Source organism: Myzus persicae, unplaced genomic scaffold (assembly GCF_001856785.1).
Source record: "Myzus persicae strain clone G006 unplaced genomic scaffold, MPER_G0061.0, whole genome shotgun sequence".
In the NCBI taxonomy this organism is placed as follows: domain Eukaryota; kingdom Metazoa; phylum Arthropoda; class Insecta; order Hemiptera; family Aphididae; genus Myzus; species Myzus persicae.
In genome coordinates this window covers 546,872-564,662 of record NW_019104433.1, presented here as the reverse complement: position 1 = coordinate 564,662, position 17,791 = coordinate 546,872, and the positions used below count along the sequence as shown (strand labels likewise).

The 17,791-nt window shown below is 28.7% G+C and overlaps 1 protein-coding gene across 2 annotated transcripts; it reads right to left on the bottom strand.

Moving 5' to 3' along the window:
* Positions 1 to 7,306: 7,306 nt before the first annotated feature.
* Positions 7,307 to 15,536, bottom strand: LOC111042128 (enolase). Of its 2 annotated transcripts, XM_022326647.1 has the most exons (10): positions 15,415 to 15,528; positions 12,327 to 12,413; positions 11,818 to 11,926; positions 11,556 to 11,735; positions 10,155 to 10,309; positions 9,966 to 10,090; positions 9,248 to 9,485; positions 8,969 to 9,161; positions 7,905 to 8,138; positions 7,307 to 7,780 (listed from the first exon to the last, which is right to left on the bottom strand). In XM_022326647.1, the coding sequence occupies exons 2-10, from the start codon at positions 12,392 to 12,394 to the stop codon at positions 7,649 to 7,651; spliced, it is 1,434 nt and encodes a 477-aa protein (XP_022182339.1). In that variant the 5' UTR covers positions 12,395 to 12,413; positions 15,415 to 15,528; the 3' UTR covers positions 7,307 to 7,648. The 2 variants fall into 2 exon arrangements, with proteins under 2 accessions (XP_022182339.1, XP_022182340.1); XM_022326648.1 differs by lacking the exon at positions 12,327 to 12,413 and having other exon boundaries at positions 15,415 to 15,536.
* Between the last annotated feature and the right edge of the window lie 2,255 nt (positions 15,537 to 17,791).

The following is a 17,791-nucleotide window of genomic DNA, read 5'->3' as shown; positions in this document are numbered from 1 at the left end:
CTATGGTACTATAAAATAATGCTAATACAATATAATGTCAGAACTTAAAAAGTCTGACGCTCTATGTCATCGTAATTATGTAGGTAATACATTTTTTGATTGAGAATATTATATTAATTTATAGGCACCTACGTTTAGTGTTTTTGAACGATATTATAATATGTTTATAGAAATATACTCAATATCTAGAATGAAGCACACAGGTATCTGGGATTTTGGCACTTTTGTACGAATGCGATTTATTCTTATCTCGTTTTGCTGCTCATGTCTTCCACCATTATTTTACACCGACCGAAAACAAAATAAATCGCAGGTTTACCTATATCCCTATACCCCTATTAAATGTAACTACTCTATAAAACCAAAACAGGTGCAATACTATAAAGTCTAAATTACAGGAATAACAAATCCGTGGCAAGAGTGCCACTATTGGTACGCCAAAAGTGAAAGTACTGACTTTTTTTTTCTTTACTGAAATTTTGTAATTTACAATTAATCTCGACAATTAAGTGTACATGCTATGGGTAATTATATAAAAAGTACTGACTCAATATATTTTATTTTATTTTTAATAATAAATAATAAATAATACGATCACAATGTCATCACTTTTACATCATCGTTGACATCTTTCAGAAAATAAAATTATAGGTTTGTTAAAATTTTAAAAACGTAGATAACATACTAAACGTACAACGACGTGATGGTTATGATAGTCTAAATATAAATCCTATGATAGATAATATTATATCATATTAATATCTACTGATATAAGTTCTTCAACTTATTCATGCTAGTCACTCTTTTCGGGAATTTATTTTATATCAAATCTGATCTAAGAAACCGACTAACGGATGAATGCAGTGCCGCAAACTATCTATACTTTATTAAAAGTTACAAATCACAAATTGAATAAAAATGAATTGGCACTTTATAGTGTACAACCAAAAAAATGACGTCAATTTGATAAACATGTGTTATTTTTTTTCATTAAATCTCTTAGGTACCTATTTGTTTTCTATAAACAAATACATTTAATTAATAAATTTGTTCTTATTCATATAATTATGATATTATATTTTTTATAATTTAATGGCACTCAGTAAAAAAAAAGGGGGGTTTTGGCACTTTACATTAGAACAATAAATTTTTCATCAATTATCTATAATGAGTAACTATAATAGCCACTATCCAAAGTTCATCGACATTAATACGTTTGGTAGTGGCTTTGGCACATTGCTACCACTCCTATATAAGCTATAGCTATCGTGATGCCTTGTTGATCGTAGATGATAGTATTAGGTAGTATTAGGTAGTATTAGGTATTATTATTAAGTTTGGTGTCGTTAGTTGACAGTCGTATCAACTTGAAAAGTTTAAAATATATTATAGATATACGATTCGTAAATATCTGTAAAACCATGAAAACGCATACGATAGACCTACGTATAGCTAATATGATAATACATATTGTGTTTGTGTTACATGCATATAGGTATTCAAATGTACCAGTGGCGTAGCTTTGAACTATTTTTTTGAGGCTAAAATATTAAATACCTCACTTTAAAATAGTTATTGAGAATGTCTTAATGACTTTAATAAGTTGATATAAGTTATATCTTAAATTGTGCTGAATATCTAAACGAATATATTGTTGAAAATATAATATACTATAATCAAAAATGAATATGAATTGAGCAAAATTATAAAAAGCGTCTTGGAGGGAAAAATACCCCTGTTTTCCTCACCATAAATACGCCACTGAAATGTGCAATCTAATGGCCACAAATAAGTAATTTTTTTATACATCAATGCTCAATCCATCTCACACATAATAATTGGGTGTGAAATATTAATAATATTATCAAGTTATAAGCGTCGCAGCCATCAATTCCAAAACTCCAAGCTTGTAAAAGCTAAAACTACGCTTAAGTCACCACACATCTCAAACGTAATATATAGGTATCCGTACCTATACGACCTACCTACCAAACTAAGTTCCATAGATAAATACCGTTTTAACAAATAAGTATGACTAAACAGGTTTAAAGGTAAATAGATTTATTTTAAAAAAAAAGATTTTATTAAATCACATACAATACACATTACACATAATTAATAGGTACCTACCTAATTAATAATTAACTCTAACTTAAAACGGATATTGTATAGTGATATCATAGTGGGCATGGACCAGTTGCGCCCAAAACAAAATTTTTTATTTTAGGGTCAATAAACCAATTGCGCTTGTACTCAAATTTTCTCACCGGCTACATTCGGATATAAAAATATTGTTGTTCAACCTAATCCCAACAAGATAAACATAAACAATCTACGAGAAAATCAAAAACTTATTTGTTGATCAATTGTTAACTGGTAAAAGTGACTGATGGTTGTAATCATGAACTAAGATAATAGTTAGTACTTAGTTCATGGTTGTAATATATTTTCATATAAAATATCATTGATTCATTTCCCATCCAAATATTTTTAAAAGCAATAATCGACTATAAAGTATATTTCAATAAATAGTACAGAACAAGATAAATATATTTCAAATAGAGCATATTTAACAAAAAAAATTAACAACCAATTCTATTATTGAGAAATACAAATATGGCGAAATTGCCAGAAAATAATTTTTTTAATCAGTGTGTTATTATTTTTGTAAAAATGAATGTAAAAAAACTATTTATTTTCTTATATTATATTATGTATTATCTATATTGATACGCCCAAAAAAAAATCAATTGTATTCATTGATTTTCATTATATTTTTAATTGAAACTTAATTTTGAATAATTGATGATCAAAACTTGTTGAATGCGAAGAAAAAATTATATATTTATATTACATTATACACCTGTTATGTACATTGATACTCCCAAAAAAATCATTTAGTGCATTTATTTATTATATAATTATACACTTATAACTAACTCTTAAGTTTTCCTTAGGTATTGGAAGATGTTTTGAGCGCAATTTGTTTATGAAAAGGTCATTTTAAGCGCAATTGGTAAACTGCCATTATAATATATTATAAGCAGTAATGTATAATAGGTATCAAAAGTGAATAGAAAAATATCACATGCGCATCAAAATCCATATGGCCCGACGATCACACAGGTGAAAAATAATTTCACTCGCCCGAACGGACTTGATTTTTTAATCAAATCTATTACACTAATTTCCACAGTGCCACTTACAATTATATACCTAGTCTATGGTGACGACCTACCTAGGTATATGTAGAAGCGAGTGCAGATAGACAAACGGCGAAAGTTTATGTTGTCCATCATTGCCCTTAATCCGCAGATCATTATTATTATTATTATCATCATCGCCGTTACGGCAGCTCGTCTGTTGGGTCGGATTAAAATAAGATTATTTACAAAATCGTCGGCGACAATAATACTAGTGATGCTGATGCTGCATAATATTGCTGGACGTGACGAGAGATAAAAATTTAAACCTTTGCACGTGCCTACATAATCTATACTCATAAAGAGTACATAGGTATATGTATATACGTTATACGTATATTGTACAATACATGTGCATTGTGCAGTGTGTATATTAAACCACCATATGTATGCATGCATTATGCACGTAGGGCCCGTAGGGGGCAAGGGGTAGGATTAAGGAGAGAAAGAGAGAGAGAGAAGTGACGCAAATATGCGGACTAAAAAAGGAAATATTCGTCTGGAAAAAACTAACGGCCGGCGGGTATGTATACAGAGTGAATCACAAAGCATGCTCCCCCTTTTTTTCAATAATTCAATTATGTATTCAGAATATTATTTTTGAAGTTTAAATATATGCCTACCGAGAGACCGTATTTTAAAATAATTCTTGAGATTATTTTTTTTTTACTCATTAAAGTGTGTCATTTGGATACAAAAACGACTTTTTTTTAATGAGAACCCTTTTTACTACCGTAAATTATTTAGAGAATCATATTTCTGGAAATTATAATGTATACGAATCAAAATTCGAACGAGTAGTAAATAGTTCTTGTTACCACCTATTAAGCTTTATGCACTCAGGGATCAGGATAATATATCCATGAATATGATAATAGGTTATGGGAGATATAGGTTATGATGGTTATGGCCATGGTGATTTGAAAATTGTTGGAATCAATATTAATGTATGTAAATCAACATTTATAATTTATAAAAATGGTCCAAATATAATAATTACTATAGGTCAGTCGGTCGTCGGATACTACATATATTTTAATATTTTATATTATTGTAAAACCATTTTTTATGTTATTATTTACAGACGCCTCCAAAACTGCGACCAACTCTACATTCACGATAATCGTCAATAGTACACAGGGTCGTATTTAGGGGGGAGCAATGGGGACATTTGCCCCGGGCGGCCAAATATTAATCTATTTAGGGGGTGGCCGTGCCCCCCGCGGTAACTCGGTGTAGTATTGTATCAATAAATATTTTTTTTTTGGAAAGAATTTGTACTATGACTCGACCTTTGTGAACTTAACATTGCAACGATAACGGGTAAGTGCTAGCGCCTAGCATAGAATATTATTATTATTATTTTAATATAACCACGGTTATAGATAGACAACCATGACTTAATCATAAAGAATTATAACTAAAAATTTGTTAAGAAAAATCAAAAAAGTGGATCTATTTTTTTGGTTGGGAGAGGGCCGTAAAATTATGGTTGACCCAGGGCGCAAAAATTGTAAATACGTCCCTGAATTGGTACAATATTCAAATTTAGATTACCAGCCCAAAACAGTAGCTTTACTTCAAAGGCCTTAGCAATCAGAAAAGTAATTAATTCACGAAATGCCAAACCTTCCCTTGAACATTCTCATGGATTATCTTAGCACATTATTAAATACCTATCCAAAACCTGAAGAATACCATCGAAATTAGATATCAATCGACTCAACTCCACTCCCAACTTCTAAGTATATCACCCTAACTTGGATACCCAGAAGAACGAAATCGCAGACACATAAGCTAAGCAAGTAACTATTGACCAACACCAAACTATCGAATCTATGCAAATTTTTGTCCAAAGATAACATCAAGAAAGAAGCCAAAATGATCATTACCGAGTAGTTATGGCCTTAACAAATTAAGGGAAATCAAACATACCACGGACAGATGAATCAACCCACTAAATCTGACAAGAGAAAAAGATGTAATATTAACGCGACTAAGGATTGGATACACCTGACATAAGTACAAGGTACACACAAACACCTCATGGATAGGATAGAACCTAAATCATGCACCACCTGTGGAACTGAAATCACCGTCAAACATATATTATTAGAATGTCCTCAATTTAAAGAAAAAAGATCGATACACAATATCTCAAATAGCCTTTCCGAATGCTTCAACAACGTACCTCTAAACATTTACAGCACATTCAATATTATCAAAGATACTAATTTATATAAAACTATTTAGCAACAAAATTAAAAATGTACATTATTTAGTTTTTAAGTTTTTCATTGTATATTTTTTTAAATTATTTATTTATTTACCTTGGATACCTATACCTACGTGGCTATGTACCTATATTATGATGTACTAAAAACCTTTATGTAACAAAAAAAACCATATTTAAGGACATTTTTATCCATAGTATAGTCGTTGTAATGACTTACTGAGAAACTATAGATACTCGTTTGAATTTTGTACAAGGTATATACTAGGTACATCAAAATTTTCAAAAATAATACTCACAAATTAATTAACTGTAAAAAAAATGGAGTTCTCATTAAAAAATAGAAGTTCTATCACCACAAAACACACTCCGTAAGATGTACCTAAGTATTACAACAAATCTCCAGAATTTTAAAATGTAATCCTTACTTATATTTAAAAATCAGAATTTAAATTAATTCATTTAAAAAAAAATATGCGAGAGCGTACACTGTAAAAATTGTATTATAAAATATCACATAGGACATATCTATGTATAATCAAGTGGACCAGCGAATTTAATTAAATTTACGTGTGCGAGAACAATGCGATTATTCAGATTTCAGATTATTATTGTGTAATATTATGATAGAACGATAAACGCATTAGTGGGCGGGTGTACACGGTACACATAGATACCATTTATTGTACGTTATAATTACCAAAACACTTATTAATATATATTAATTAAATATTATATTGTTATGCTTATGGCCAAAGTCTCCTGTGCCGGTGGGCTTAATTTTCATCTGTACATTAAAAAAAAATCAAATTTAAATGTATTAATATCGTTTTTTATTTTGTATTAGCAAAATGTTATGATCTTACATTGATATCTGATATTGTTTCTATTCGGACAAACTTTTTTGAACAAAATTAAATTATATTTCCTACAAAACGTATTATTGGTTGAAAATTATACGACTTCGAATTCTTTTAAGCATTTCAAACTTTCAAGTATTTATATATTTCCATTTTTACCAGAATTTCGATCCACAAGTATAGTGCGGATTTAAAAATGTATAGTTTAAGAATCCTCCCTTCAATGCCCATCGCCCAATTGAAAAATCTTCCTTGTAAGACACGAGTAACAATTTTATAAGGAATTATCAATAAGTTGGTATTTTGAAACTAAAATATTAAAACCTTACATTTTTAAAATAATATAATTCTAGTTTAAACCATGTTGTTATTACTTTAATACTGACTACTGAGGCAAGTACAATAAACCAGAACTAATATTTTCATAAAATATATACTTTTTTTAAATAATACTAAATACTACCTGTATCCATAATTCATATTATTTTTAATTTTTCTGAAAACTCTAGGGAGATTTCTAGATCAGTATTTTCAAAAGAATTGTATTATATATTTACATTGTCACTGAACACTGTTATTAACCATGTTTGTAATCTTTAGAACTTGAGTTGTCAATTATTTCTTATTGAGAGGAAGAGGTTAAATAATTACCATTCACTCCATAACTACTGTACAGCATTTAATATGCCATGTGATGTGGTGATTGTGGGGGATTCATGTCAATTTTCCATGATTATTATGAGATTGTAATACAATAAAAATATTTTTTAATTAATTCCCTATAAAAATTGATTGATAGGTACTGAAAATTTCATAAAATTGTATCAACTTAGTTAAGAGCCCAAATAAAAATAAGATATTTTGAAATTAAAATTATATAAAAATTCAAAATTAAATTCAATTGTTGTTAAATTGCTTACACTCGCAAATTAACTATATTTTATAAGATTTCAAATCAAATAGAAAGAATATTTAGTTACTACACACAGATAATATTTAAAACACAAGTATGACTGATCAAGTAGAATATATTATATTTTAATTTTTAAAAAAAAATTCTTTTACAAAAATGTTTGCAGCTTAAACAGCGTTTACACAACTATACATTAATACACAATAATTTGCTACAAAAACATAAACAATCGAATAATATAATTTAAGATGTTGTTTAACAATTATTATTCTTGTACGTATTTTTTCTATGCTAAAGTATATACCGATTTTGAATTAATAACTTAATAGCTATTATTGTTTTTACTGAATATAAATAATGAGGTATTTATTAGTATGTGATTCCTCCTTGCTCAGATTTTTTTTAAAGATGCTTCTTAGATATTTGTTATAGGAAATAGTTAATTGCCAGCTTGTGGGTTACGGAAATTCTTTCCTGCGTACTTGGCATTGCTACCCAGTTCTTCTTCAATACGAAGTATTTGGTTGTACTTGGCAAGACGTTCAGAACGGCAAGGAGCTCCAGTCTTAATCTAAAATTATTATTATTATTATTATTCACTTAGTTATGAGTAGCACAAATATGAAAGTTACCATACAGTCACATTCTAACATTATTATGTTTATACCTTTAGTGATTAATATTTAAAAACTTACTTGTCCAGTACTCAATCCAACGACTAAATCAGCAATGAATGTATCTTCAGTTTCGCCTGAACGATGAGATACCATGGTACCCCAACCGTTCTTCTTGGCTAACAAATGTGCATCAATGGATTCAGTAACAGTTCCAATTTGATTGACTTTAAGCAACAAACAGTTGCAAGCTTTCTTTTCTACTGCTTCAGCAATACGTGTTGGATTGGTTACAGTTAAATCATCACCAACAATCTATGATATCCACAAATTAAAATATATTTCATATTGTAAAACAATAAAACATTATAAAACCTTAACATTTAAACTTCACCACAAGAAAAAAAGGTACCGTGTAACGCAAGTAATTAACTATAAAAATTGCACTTGTGATCCTTTCCATGTTCTCAAGGGTAACATGTTACTCTATTGCTTGATCATTACTGGCATAACACAATTAAGAGAGAACGCTACACACACAATTGTTACCTCCATCTTACAAGTGTGTAACATACCAAATGTACACTTTTCAGGTAATGTTTAGCTTTGTTGATTTCTAAATTAGTGAATCGGCGTATTATGAAACTTAATGATTAAAAAACATTGTCTGTGTTTTAATGTGTTTTTTACAATAATTAAATTTATGAGGGAGTTATGAGCATTTTTGATGTGTCGTGACTGTCTTACAGGTGTTTAACATTGACTATTTTAAATTTATAATCAACAGTTCTTATTTAGCTTTATTAGATTTGATATTACAGTAAATTTACCGATTGGCTACTATATAGTTTCTAAGTAACAACAATTTCTGGGGGTTGTTGGAAGGGTCTTTTGGGTATTTTGAAATTAGTTGTAAAATATTACCTACAATAAACATCACAAAAATGTTGTCAATAAGATTGATAATAGGTTAATTTACTCTTATATTAAAACTAACAAAGTAAAATAAAAACAGCTGAATGTAATTTTACTGTTTTGTTCTTACATAAGAGTGACACACTGTCGGTGAAATGTCTTCTTCGTCAATCCATAGAATGAGATCTTATTTTTTTAAGTACAAATAATTAATTGAATATTAAATATACCTGGATGTCAGTTGATGCAGTAAGTGTAGACCATGCTTCCCAATGATCTTGATCAAATGGATCTTCAATTGAAACCATTGGGAACTCCTTAATGAATTCTTTGTACAAATCTGTTAAAGCTTCAGTTGAGATGATTTGGCTTTTGTCTTTGGTGTCAGACTTATTTTTGAAATCCAAATCGTATTTTCCATCACTATTATTATAATATTATTAAATTATTAGAGTTATAAAATACATATAACTAATAATGTCATAAAAAAATCAGGTGAAATGTCTTACACATAGAATTCAGAAGCAGCGACATCCATTCCAATTTCAACTTTTCCTTTGTATCCAGCCTTTTCAATAGCAGTTTCAATTAAACGCAAACCTTCTTTGTTTTCAAGAATGTTGGGAGCAAAACCACCTTCATCACCAACAGCTGTAGCGTCCAATCCAAATTTAGCCTTAATAACATTTTTCAGGGTATGGTATACTTCTGATCCAATTTTCATAGCCTCAGTAAAAGTACTAGCACCTATTTATAAACAATTGTTTAAAAAAAGTTAAATACAGAAACTGAGAGTTGAGTATTTTTCTAACTGCATTTGCTTAACTCAAGTAGTATTATTGAAAAATTAAAACAAATGATTCATTGCATTTAAAATATGGAGCTCAGTGTAATTAGTATTTTATGGTGAATTCTAAACAAGTTATTCATAAAAATATGAAATAACTTTGTATTCATACTTTAAAATCATGTTAATTATCACTTTTTTGGGATTTTGTATTTCTTTGAGTATTAAATATTCACTAATGTTTGAAGACTTTGGTATTAAACTTCCCTACCATTACCCACATTACTCATTAGATAGTTCACACAAGTATGCATATTACAACAGGCCATTTCAGTAATGGAATAAAATATTAAAACCAATATATGAATGTAAAATTGATATAATGTTTGACAAAAAAGCTATGTGATGCTCAGTATTTATATTAGTATTATATACATTACCAGTAGGCAAAATCATGAATTCTTGCATAGCTAATTTATTTCCTGCATGAGAGCCACCATTGATAACATTGAAAGCTGGAACGGGCAAAATAATTTCTTTGTTTCCTGCTAAGTCGGCGATGTGCCTAGTTCATAATAATTAATTAATTATGATTAATTTTTAACAAAATCAAATATTTATTTATTCACTTGTAAAGAGGAATGTCTTTCTTAAAAGCACCAGCCTTAGCAACAGCCAACGAAACTCCTAAAATAGCATTAGCACCAAGCTTAGCTTTATTTGGAGTTCCATCCAATTTTAACATGATATCATCAATAGCTCTTTGTTCAGTGACAATGAGTCCCTGTAATAAACATAGTTGATGATAAAATATATTTTTTTTTTCATTATTAATATAGCTTTGAATAACAATTAATATAGCTCAATAGTTATATAAATAAAATATGTTATGATTCCATAAATCTTAATGGTAAACGTTAAAAGTAATGTATTAGGTTTACAATGATTTGTTTTTTGTCTTTCACAGGAGAAAAAATGATCCAATTCCAACTTCACAGGTTTGTGTCAGTAAAATGTGAATTGGCTAGTTTTTACTTAATAGTCATAAGTAAATTTCAAAAGTAATTATTAGGGAAGACAAGATTACAAATAAAAAAACCGAGAATATTTACACGAAGCAAGTTTTATAAATCAAAAACAAACATCTGTTGACTTTAAGTTTTCATGAAAAAACATTTTTTCTACATGATAAAAATACTTTTGAGCTATTTATAAGCATTTAAAATTTTAAAGTTTTTAGTTTTAATTTTAGTTTAATTTTTAGTTTTAATTTTTTATTTTTTTAAGCTTCGGCAACTGAGGCCATTAGCTGACGTTGCGGTACTGTAGGGTTATGGAACACGTAAGTGTTTGTTTGGCAGAATTTCTAGTAAGCACCCGTAGGTTTCTGCCATGCCCGGGTGGGGGATGGCGGCCTCTCTCTAGACACCGTGACTGCCCGGAGAGAAGTGCCGGCCGTACCGAGGTTCGAACCGGCGACGGTGTGTTGCAACCGACGAGTTATCCACTCAGCCACTCTGTTCCTCTTTCTAGTTTTTATTAGACTTATAAGTGATAATATTATTGTTTGTAATAGAGAGTTTCAATATTTAATACAAGGAGGTTCATAAAATAATTTATAATATACAATTTCATTTATTTTTGACGTTTCAACATTTTTATATTTTAGCTGCATATTTTGGTAATTTTAAATGCATAATTTAATGATTTTTAGTGCAATAAGTCCCAAATCCAATTGATAATATGTATTATTATTATAAAATCACATAGACGAAAAGCAGTATTTGTGATAATATGTAAATAAGAAAGTACTTATCTACAATTAAAAAAATATATCAAATATACTTTATGTATGTATTGATTTTATCTACACATGATAAACTTTATTTCTTGATTTTTTTTTTTCAATTAATATAGCTGTATTTAAATAAAATTATACTTAAATAGAAAGGATAAAATAAAACTTTTAACTCAGCTATTATGAAAATGACATTATAATAAATTAATTAAATAATTAAATTTTTAATTACCGCTTTAATAAGAGCAGGTGCAATGATGTTGTTTATGTTGTTAACAGCAGTATTTACGCCTTTTCCAAGATAATTACTCTTGTCATTATCACGAAGTTCTAATGCTTCATAGATACCAGTACTAGCACCAGATGGTACTGCTGCACGGAATACTGGTCCATTGTCAATAGTTAAGTCAACCTTAAATTAAATAAATTTTAAATGTTAAATATATCATAAAATATATTAAATTTGGTAATGAAACTAAAAATAAAATACTTACTTCTACAGTGGGGTTACCTCTGGAGTCGAAAATTGAACGAGCTTGTATCTTTGTAATAGGCATATTTTCGTTACAAGAACAACGGTTGATGTTTGAAGTGTGCAAGTGTCTAAGTACAACAATAAAATGAATGGTCAATAACAGATAAACAATTGTAAGATAGTTTTGGCTGATAATCAAGTATATATTTATATGTCAATGTCAGAATGAGGTTACGGTCAAATTGCCCTACACTGATATAAATATAAATATAACATTAATCATTATAAAAAATATTGTAAAAGTGAATAATATAATTTTAGTATTAATTCAATGGATTTAAATTTTAAATTCATAAAGGCATAAAGTAATAATAATTTAAATAGGTACTTATATTTTATTAAATAAGATAAAATGCAACTCTAAAGATTAAACTAAAAATTATTAGGTAGATGAAATATAAAAATTTAAATAGATAACAAAAGAAAATAAATAAAGGATTATCATTTAGGAAAAGGAAACATACAAACCTAGAAAGTATTAATTTTAAATCAGGATGCTGTTTGAGGTTCAATAGATATTTACAAAAAGGTACCATCGTAAATAAATTTTGAATTCTGAGGACAAAATAATGTAATTATCAAAATACATTCATATTTTAAACGGATAAAAACACAAATACAATTTAAGTCTTATATATAATTAGGTGAACAGGAAATAATTTATACGCAAGAGTTGTAGGTAATAGGTACATGTAATTTTGTAAATATATTGCAATTTCAGAATAATTTAGGACTCAATATTTAGATAATATGTGCTTTTAAAACTCATTTTAAATGCTCTATTTTGATTTAAATAAAATATGCTAAAATTATTATTAGGTTATAGAAAGCAAAGTATTTTCTGGGGAGATTACAGGAGATAAGGTAGGAGATAAATCTAAAGGTAACATTAACCTGTAAGACTAAAAGTTCAAATAAATAGATTTTATTGTAATCTTAACATTTGATAATTTGGTATTCATATAGACATCTAATAATCCGACTTTAGTACTACTGATTTGTAAGTGTTATCTGTATAGTGTATACTGGGTAATATCATAATTTATTAGTCATTAAAAGTAAATAATAATGTAGCATTATAAGGTTATGTAATATAAAAAATATTCATAAACATTGCCCGTGAACATTACTGTTCAGTATTGTTTACAACTAACACCTTACAAAATTATTTTACAACTATAAAATTAAAACTAATTAAATAATTTTTTTTTTAATGGATCAAGAAAATGTTCTATTAATAAGAGAGTAATGATTATATTATGTTGTACGCATCCTATCTTGAAATAAAGCATCTAATATTCTGATAAAGCTTCTAAAAGCATAATTAATTTTCTGACGAATAAATAGATTTGGCTTATGTTATAATTTACCTAGTTAGGTTGGTTAATGACAACGTATTATTATATACCTATAACCTAGGTTATAGCATACGAATATACATTGAAAGTAAATTGATTGATTTATATACAGTCAAACATACAAAATAATTATAAATTATAGTTGAGGCTAAAGTTACAGTGATTTTATTTTATCTAAATATAAGTTTGTGTACTTAATATTATTATTTGATAATCTTAGAAATGGCAGATTACTGCAGGCTCTCGTATAATGTGGCCATGATTATTTCGTCAAATAAAGGGACACTTTCTAAAAGTATTAAATAATTACCAATATCTGTTGAATAAAACTATAAACAAGCTTACAACTTAAATACTACACCAATTAATTTTATTTCTTTGTAAAATTAATATTTATAAATAGTAAAATAATATTTGAATAAGTACTATACTTAGTACATAGTTATAGTATAATTATAATAATTTGTGATTAAATAACAATTAAGGTCACTATGGCTTAATGGTGTACATTTTATAACTAAGAACATGGCCTATATTATGTAGTAAAAATGTATTTATATCAAAATTTAAATATTAAATATTTTAAATGCGGGACTAAAATGAGAAGCAGATTTCAAAACCAGGATAACCCACCTAATGTGGAATGTCTGGTCAGACTATCCTCAAAGGTATCATAGTAATGACTATTTTAATATTAGAAAAAAATATTCAAATATTTAATTTAAATGTAGATACAAACTTTAGTTAAAAAATTGTATTATCTGAATTACCAATATAAAATTATATTGCCGACTCAGGTATTTAAGTATGCAAAGAGTAATTCTCTTTGCATTTAAGTATGTTTGATTTACATGTTTTTTTGTTATTACTAATTAGTAATCAGTAATCACCATGTAAAAATGTAAACTAAAAAAATCTTCACACAAATATAAAGTATTTGGCTGTAAATGAAGATCAAAAATATAAGCTCCACAAATGATTCAAGGTTAAGCCTATTAACCTTGAATCACCTTATTTTTCTACCAGCAAATATACCACTTAATGAAATCAACAAATAAAAATATAAAATTAGACCAGTTTAATATAATTAATGTAACAATGCAAGCTTTACAGTTTCAGTATAATGTATAAATACAATATAATGAATATACTGGACTTAAACTATAAATACTATAAAACTATAAATAGGACCAAAAATAGCTACACAAAATAAATAGAACTATATTATAATAATATACTCATATTTGAAACAATACATTCCTAACATAAGCTCTAATACAATACATAACATAATGTAATAATATAGGCTGCTTATAAATAAGTGTATGTCATAGAAATAGACATATATCTTAGTCTCATACAAGTACTTGTCATTACAAACAATAGACACTTCAACATAATCAAAATCATTATTTTAATGACAAATTAATTTAATCAACACTAATAAACACACACATTAAGACATACCACAGTAATCACTATTATTGTGATTAAAAGCTACACATATAAAAAAAGTGTTGTTTGTAAAATAAGGGATATTCTAACTATCGTCCCAAGTGCAAATTTAGTGTAGTGAGAATGGAACCATTATTTAGAGACCATGACACAGGATTTATAGGGATGGTAATGAATCTTAGGTATTTAAACATATAATTCTGTAGGTACTTTACAAAAATTCATAAATAGCCTATGTAAGTAAATTATTCGTAGATTCAACAACGGCATAGACTCTGGCTTGACTAGTTATAGTAATGTTATAGTAAAAATAGGTAGGCAGGCATATTATTGGCCTGTCGGACTCATGACTGTGTCTCGCAAAGGCATTATGAATTGACCTCATCAACAAACACGGTTTGCAACAAATTATCTTTCCAGATCGCGGATACGAGCGTCGTGGGGGAGTGACACAGCCTAAATCACGACCAAACAGCCGGGAGAACGCGTTTTAAAAATATAATTACTATGAATATTATAACACACATTTGTAACGATTTCCAAGAAATATAAAAATCTGTTCATGACTTAACATCAAATCTTGATGACAAAATATGTCAGTATAACTTTAAAAAAAAAGTTTGGATGGATAAGTAATGTAATTTATTTTTTTTATAGTCACGATCATATATTTATCAAACAGTAACAATATTGTAAATATATAGGTAGCTTTAATAAAAATATGAAATTGCTCGGATACTTACATGCAATGAACAGGGATGCGCCGATGGAGTGTCGTCGGACGGAAATGGGCTGGCGGATGAGGAACGTCGACGGATATCGATCGGCGGATTGTAGCAACTACGGTCGTCGGTCACCGGGAAATGGGAATGGGAAATTAGGAAAGGAGAAAAGGACGTCGTGAACTCGTGATACGGCGACCGGTAGACAGCATCAGCTGCTACACCGTCACCGCCACCCCATGACGTATGCAAGCCAGAGTCGACCTTTGGGAGCGTGAAGGTCAAACTCGTGAACGCCATAAAGTCTTCGGTTCGGTTAGAGCATCCTCCGTTATCATTGTTACCAGGGAATTTGATGATTTTTAGAGCAGCGGGCCACACTGTCGTGTGACAAAAAATCGAAACGAGAACGTAACCAACTCTCCAGAGAGATGGCGTGGCTTGCCATATCGCCACGCCTATTATCTCCTTGATGCCCAGTGTCGCGGTGGAGGACAAGTGGTCGTGACTCGATGCAAGACTGCCGGAGAGTCGAAAACACATTATTACCACAGATTTTATAAAATGTATGTAGGTACGTATATTAATTATATAATATGATCTGTGTTATTAAGTAAGATAATTTTGGAACTTCATTTTCCTTCTCTGACCCACGCGAAACATTGTAGGTACAAACAAAATTTACGTTCAGCAAAACCAATCCTATGTGGCTATGTCGTTACTTGAGTCACAGAAAACTCTAAAACAGAATAGTTTGAATGGACAATGTGTCTCCGTCAATTATTAAGAATGGAAATTTGGTCCCCCAGTATTTTAAATGGATACATTTTTTTTTTTATTTATTTAAAATATAAATTTATTTGATAAAACTTAAATAATCGGTATAATTTAAATAAATAAAATATAACAATTTTAAAATATTAATTATTATAACATATATTAGATACCTAGGTGGCTAGGTACCTAATTCTTACAATATAACTTTCATCAGTCAAATTTAATTTTTAAATAATAACTTTAATGAATTATGAAATTATATAAAAGTATAACACATACCTATTTGATGGCGAAAGGTGACCCACCAATTTGCCATGCATGTAGCACCATGCTCACAATCAAATAACATCTTCGAAAAATCAAACAGTATGAAAAACAGAGAGAAAAACTCAACATAAGCCACCGTATTGAAACAAGTCTATAGGTCCAAATACTGAAAACGAAAACAACACAATAGAGTTCTTAAATCAACAATAATGTTAAACCTTATGTAAGATAAGACTGAATTAATGATATATATTTTTTAAACTGAATAATAGTTATTGTAAAAATAATAATCTATTGTAATTCTATAGTGGCCTGAATCGTCGAAGAAGAAATGCATAATTTTATGATCAATAAAAAAAAAATATATAATACATTTGGATACAATACATTATACAAATCATTTACATATAATTATTTATGTTTTGATGTTTCAGTCTCTATTTATTTTTAATTTAAAATGTGAGTACCATATTTAAATTATTTACATTAAAATTACTTATACCTATTCTTTTTCAAACGTTTAAAATGTCAGTATAATTATTAAATTTAAATCACTGTCTTCATTAAATTGACATCAGTCAAATTTAATTTTTAAATAACATAAGAACTTTATGGCTAAATAACTACTAATAACTCCCGGTGGCAAATTATGTCCTATATTTTAATTCAGTCCGTGGACTGGTCTTTTTTAGCGGAAACTAAACCTCTGTTTACCTTTGTTAATTATAGCTTTAGACTGAATTAACCTATCATCAAACTTTAAGTTACGAATATTACCTCTGCGGCAACGTTGGATACTTTATATTTTAATGTTGATATAAGTTATTACTTATGAGTGTTAAAATTATTACAATTAAAAAAATTCATAAGAATTAAAAATCCAGAGTAGTGACACGGGTAATGTTCTTAACTTAAGGTTCAATAATATGTGAATTCAGTCTAATTTTAAAAGTAGGAACTCGAGGTTGGTTCTGCTAAACATAATTTGTCGAGTTTTTTCGAGCTGATATCCTCTTAATTTAAAAGTCTTAATACATAATCGGATAAATGATTACTATTTATTATTCTTCATTTATACAGGCTGTCAATTTTTCGGGTTTCGTGTCAATACAGTTGACCTTTACGTATTTATCTTGCCTATTGTACCTACCTACTTCGAATGTACTAACACGCGTCGCGCTCGATCACAAATTTACAACCTATTATACCTAGTATTCTTTGAAACCAAAACTCGTGTTCAGTAATCACTAATCAGTGTTTACTCGAATGACTAAATATCTGCACCATTGCACTATTATATAAGGCACAAAATCTTTTGTACATCATGACTTGATTTACATTTATAACCTAGAGG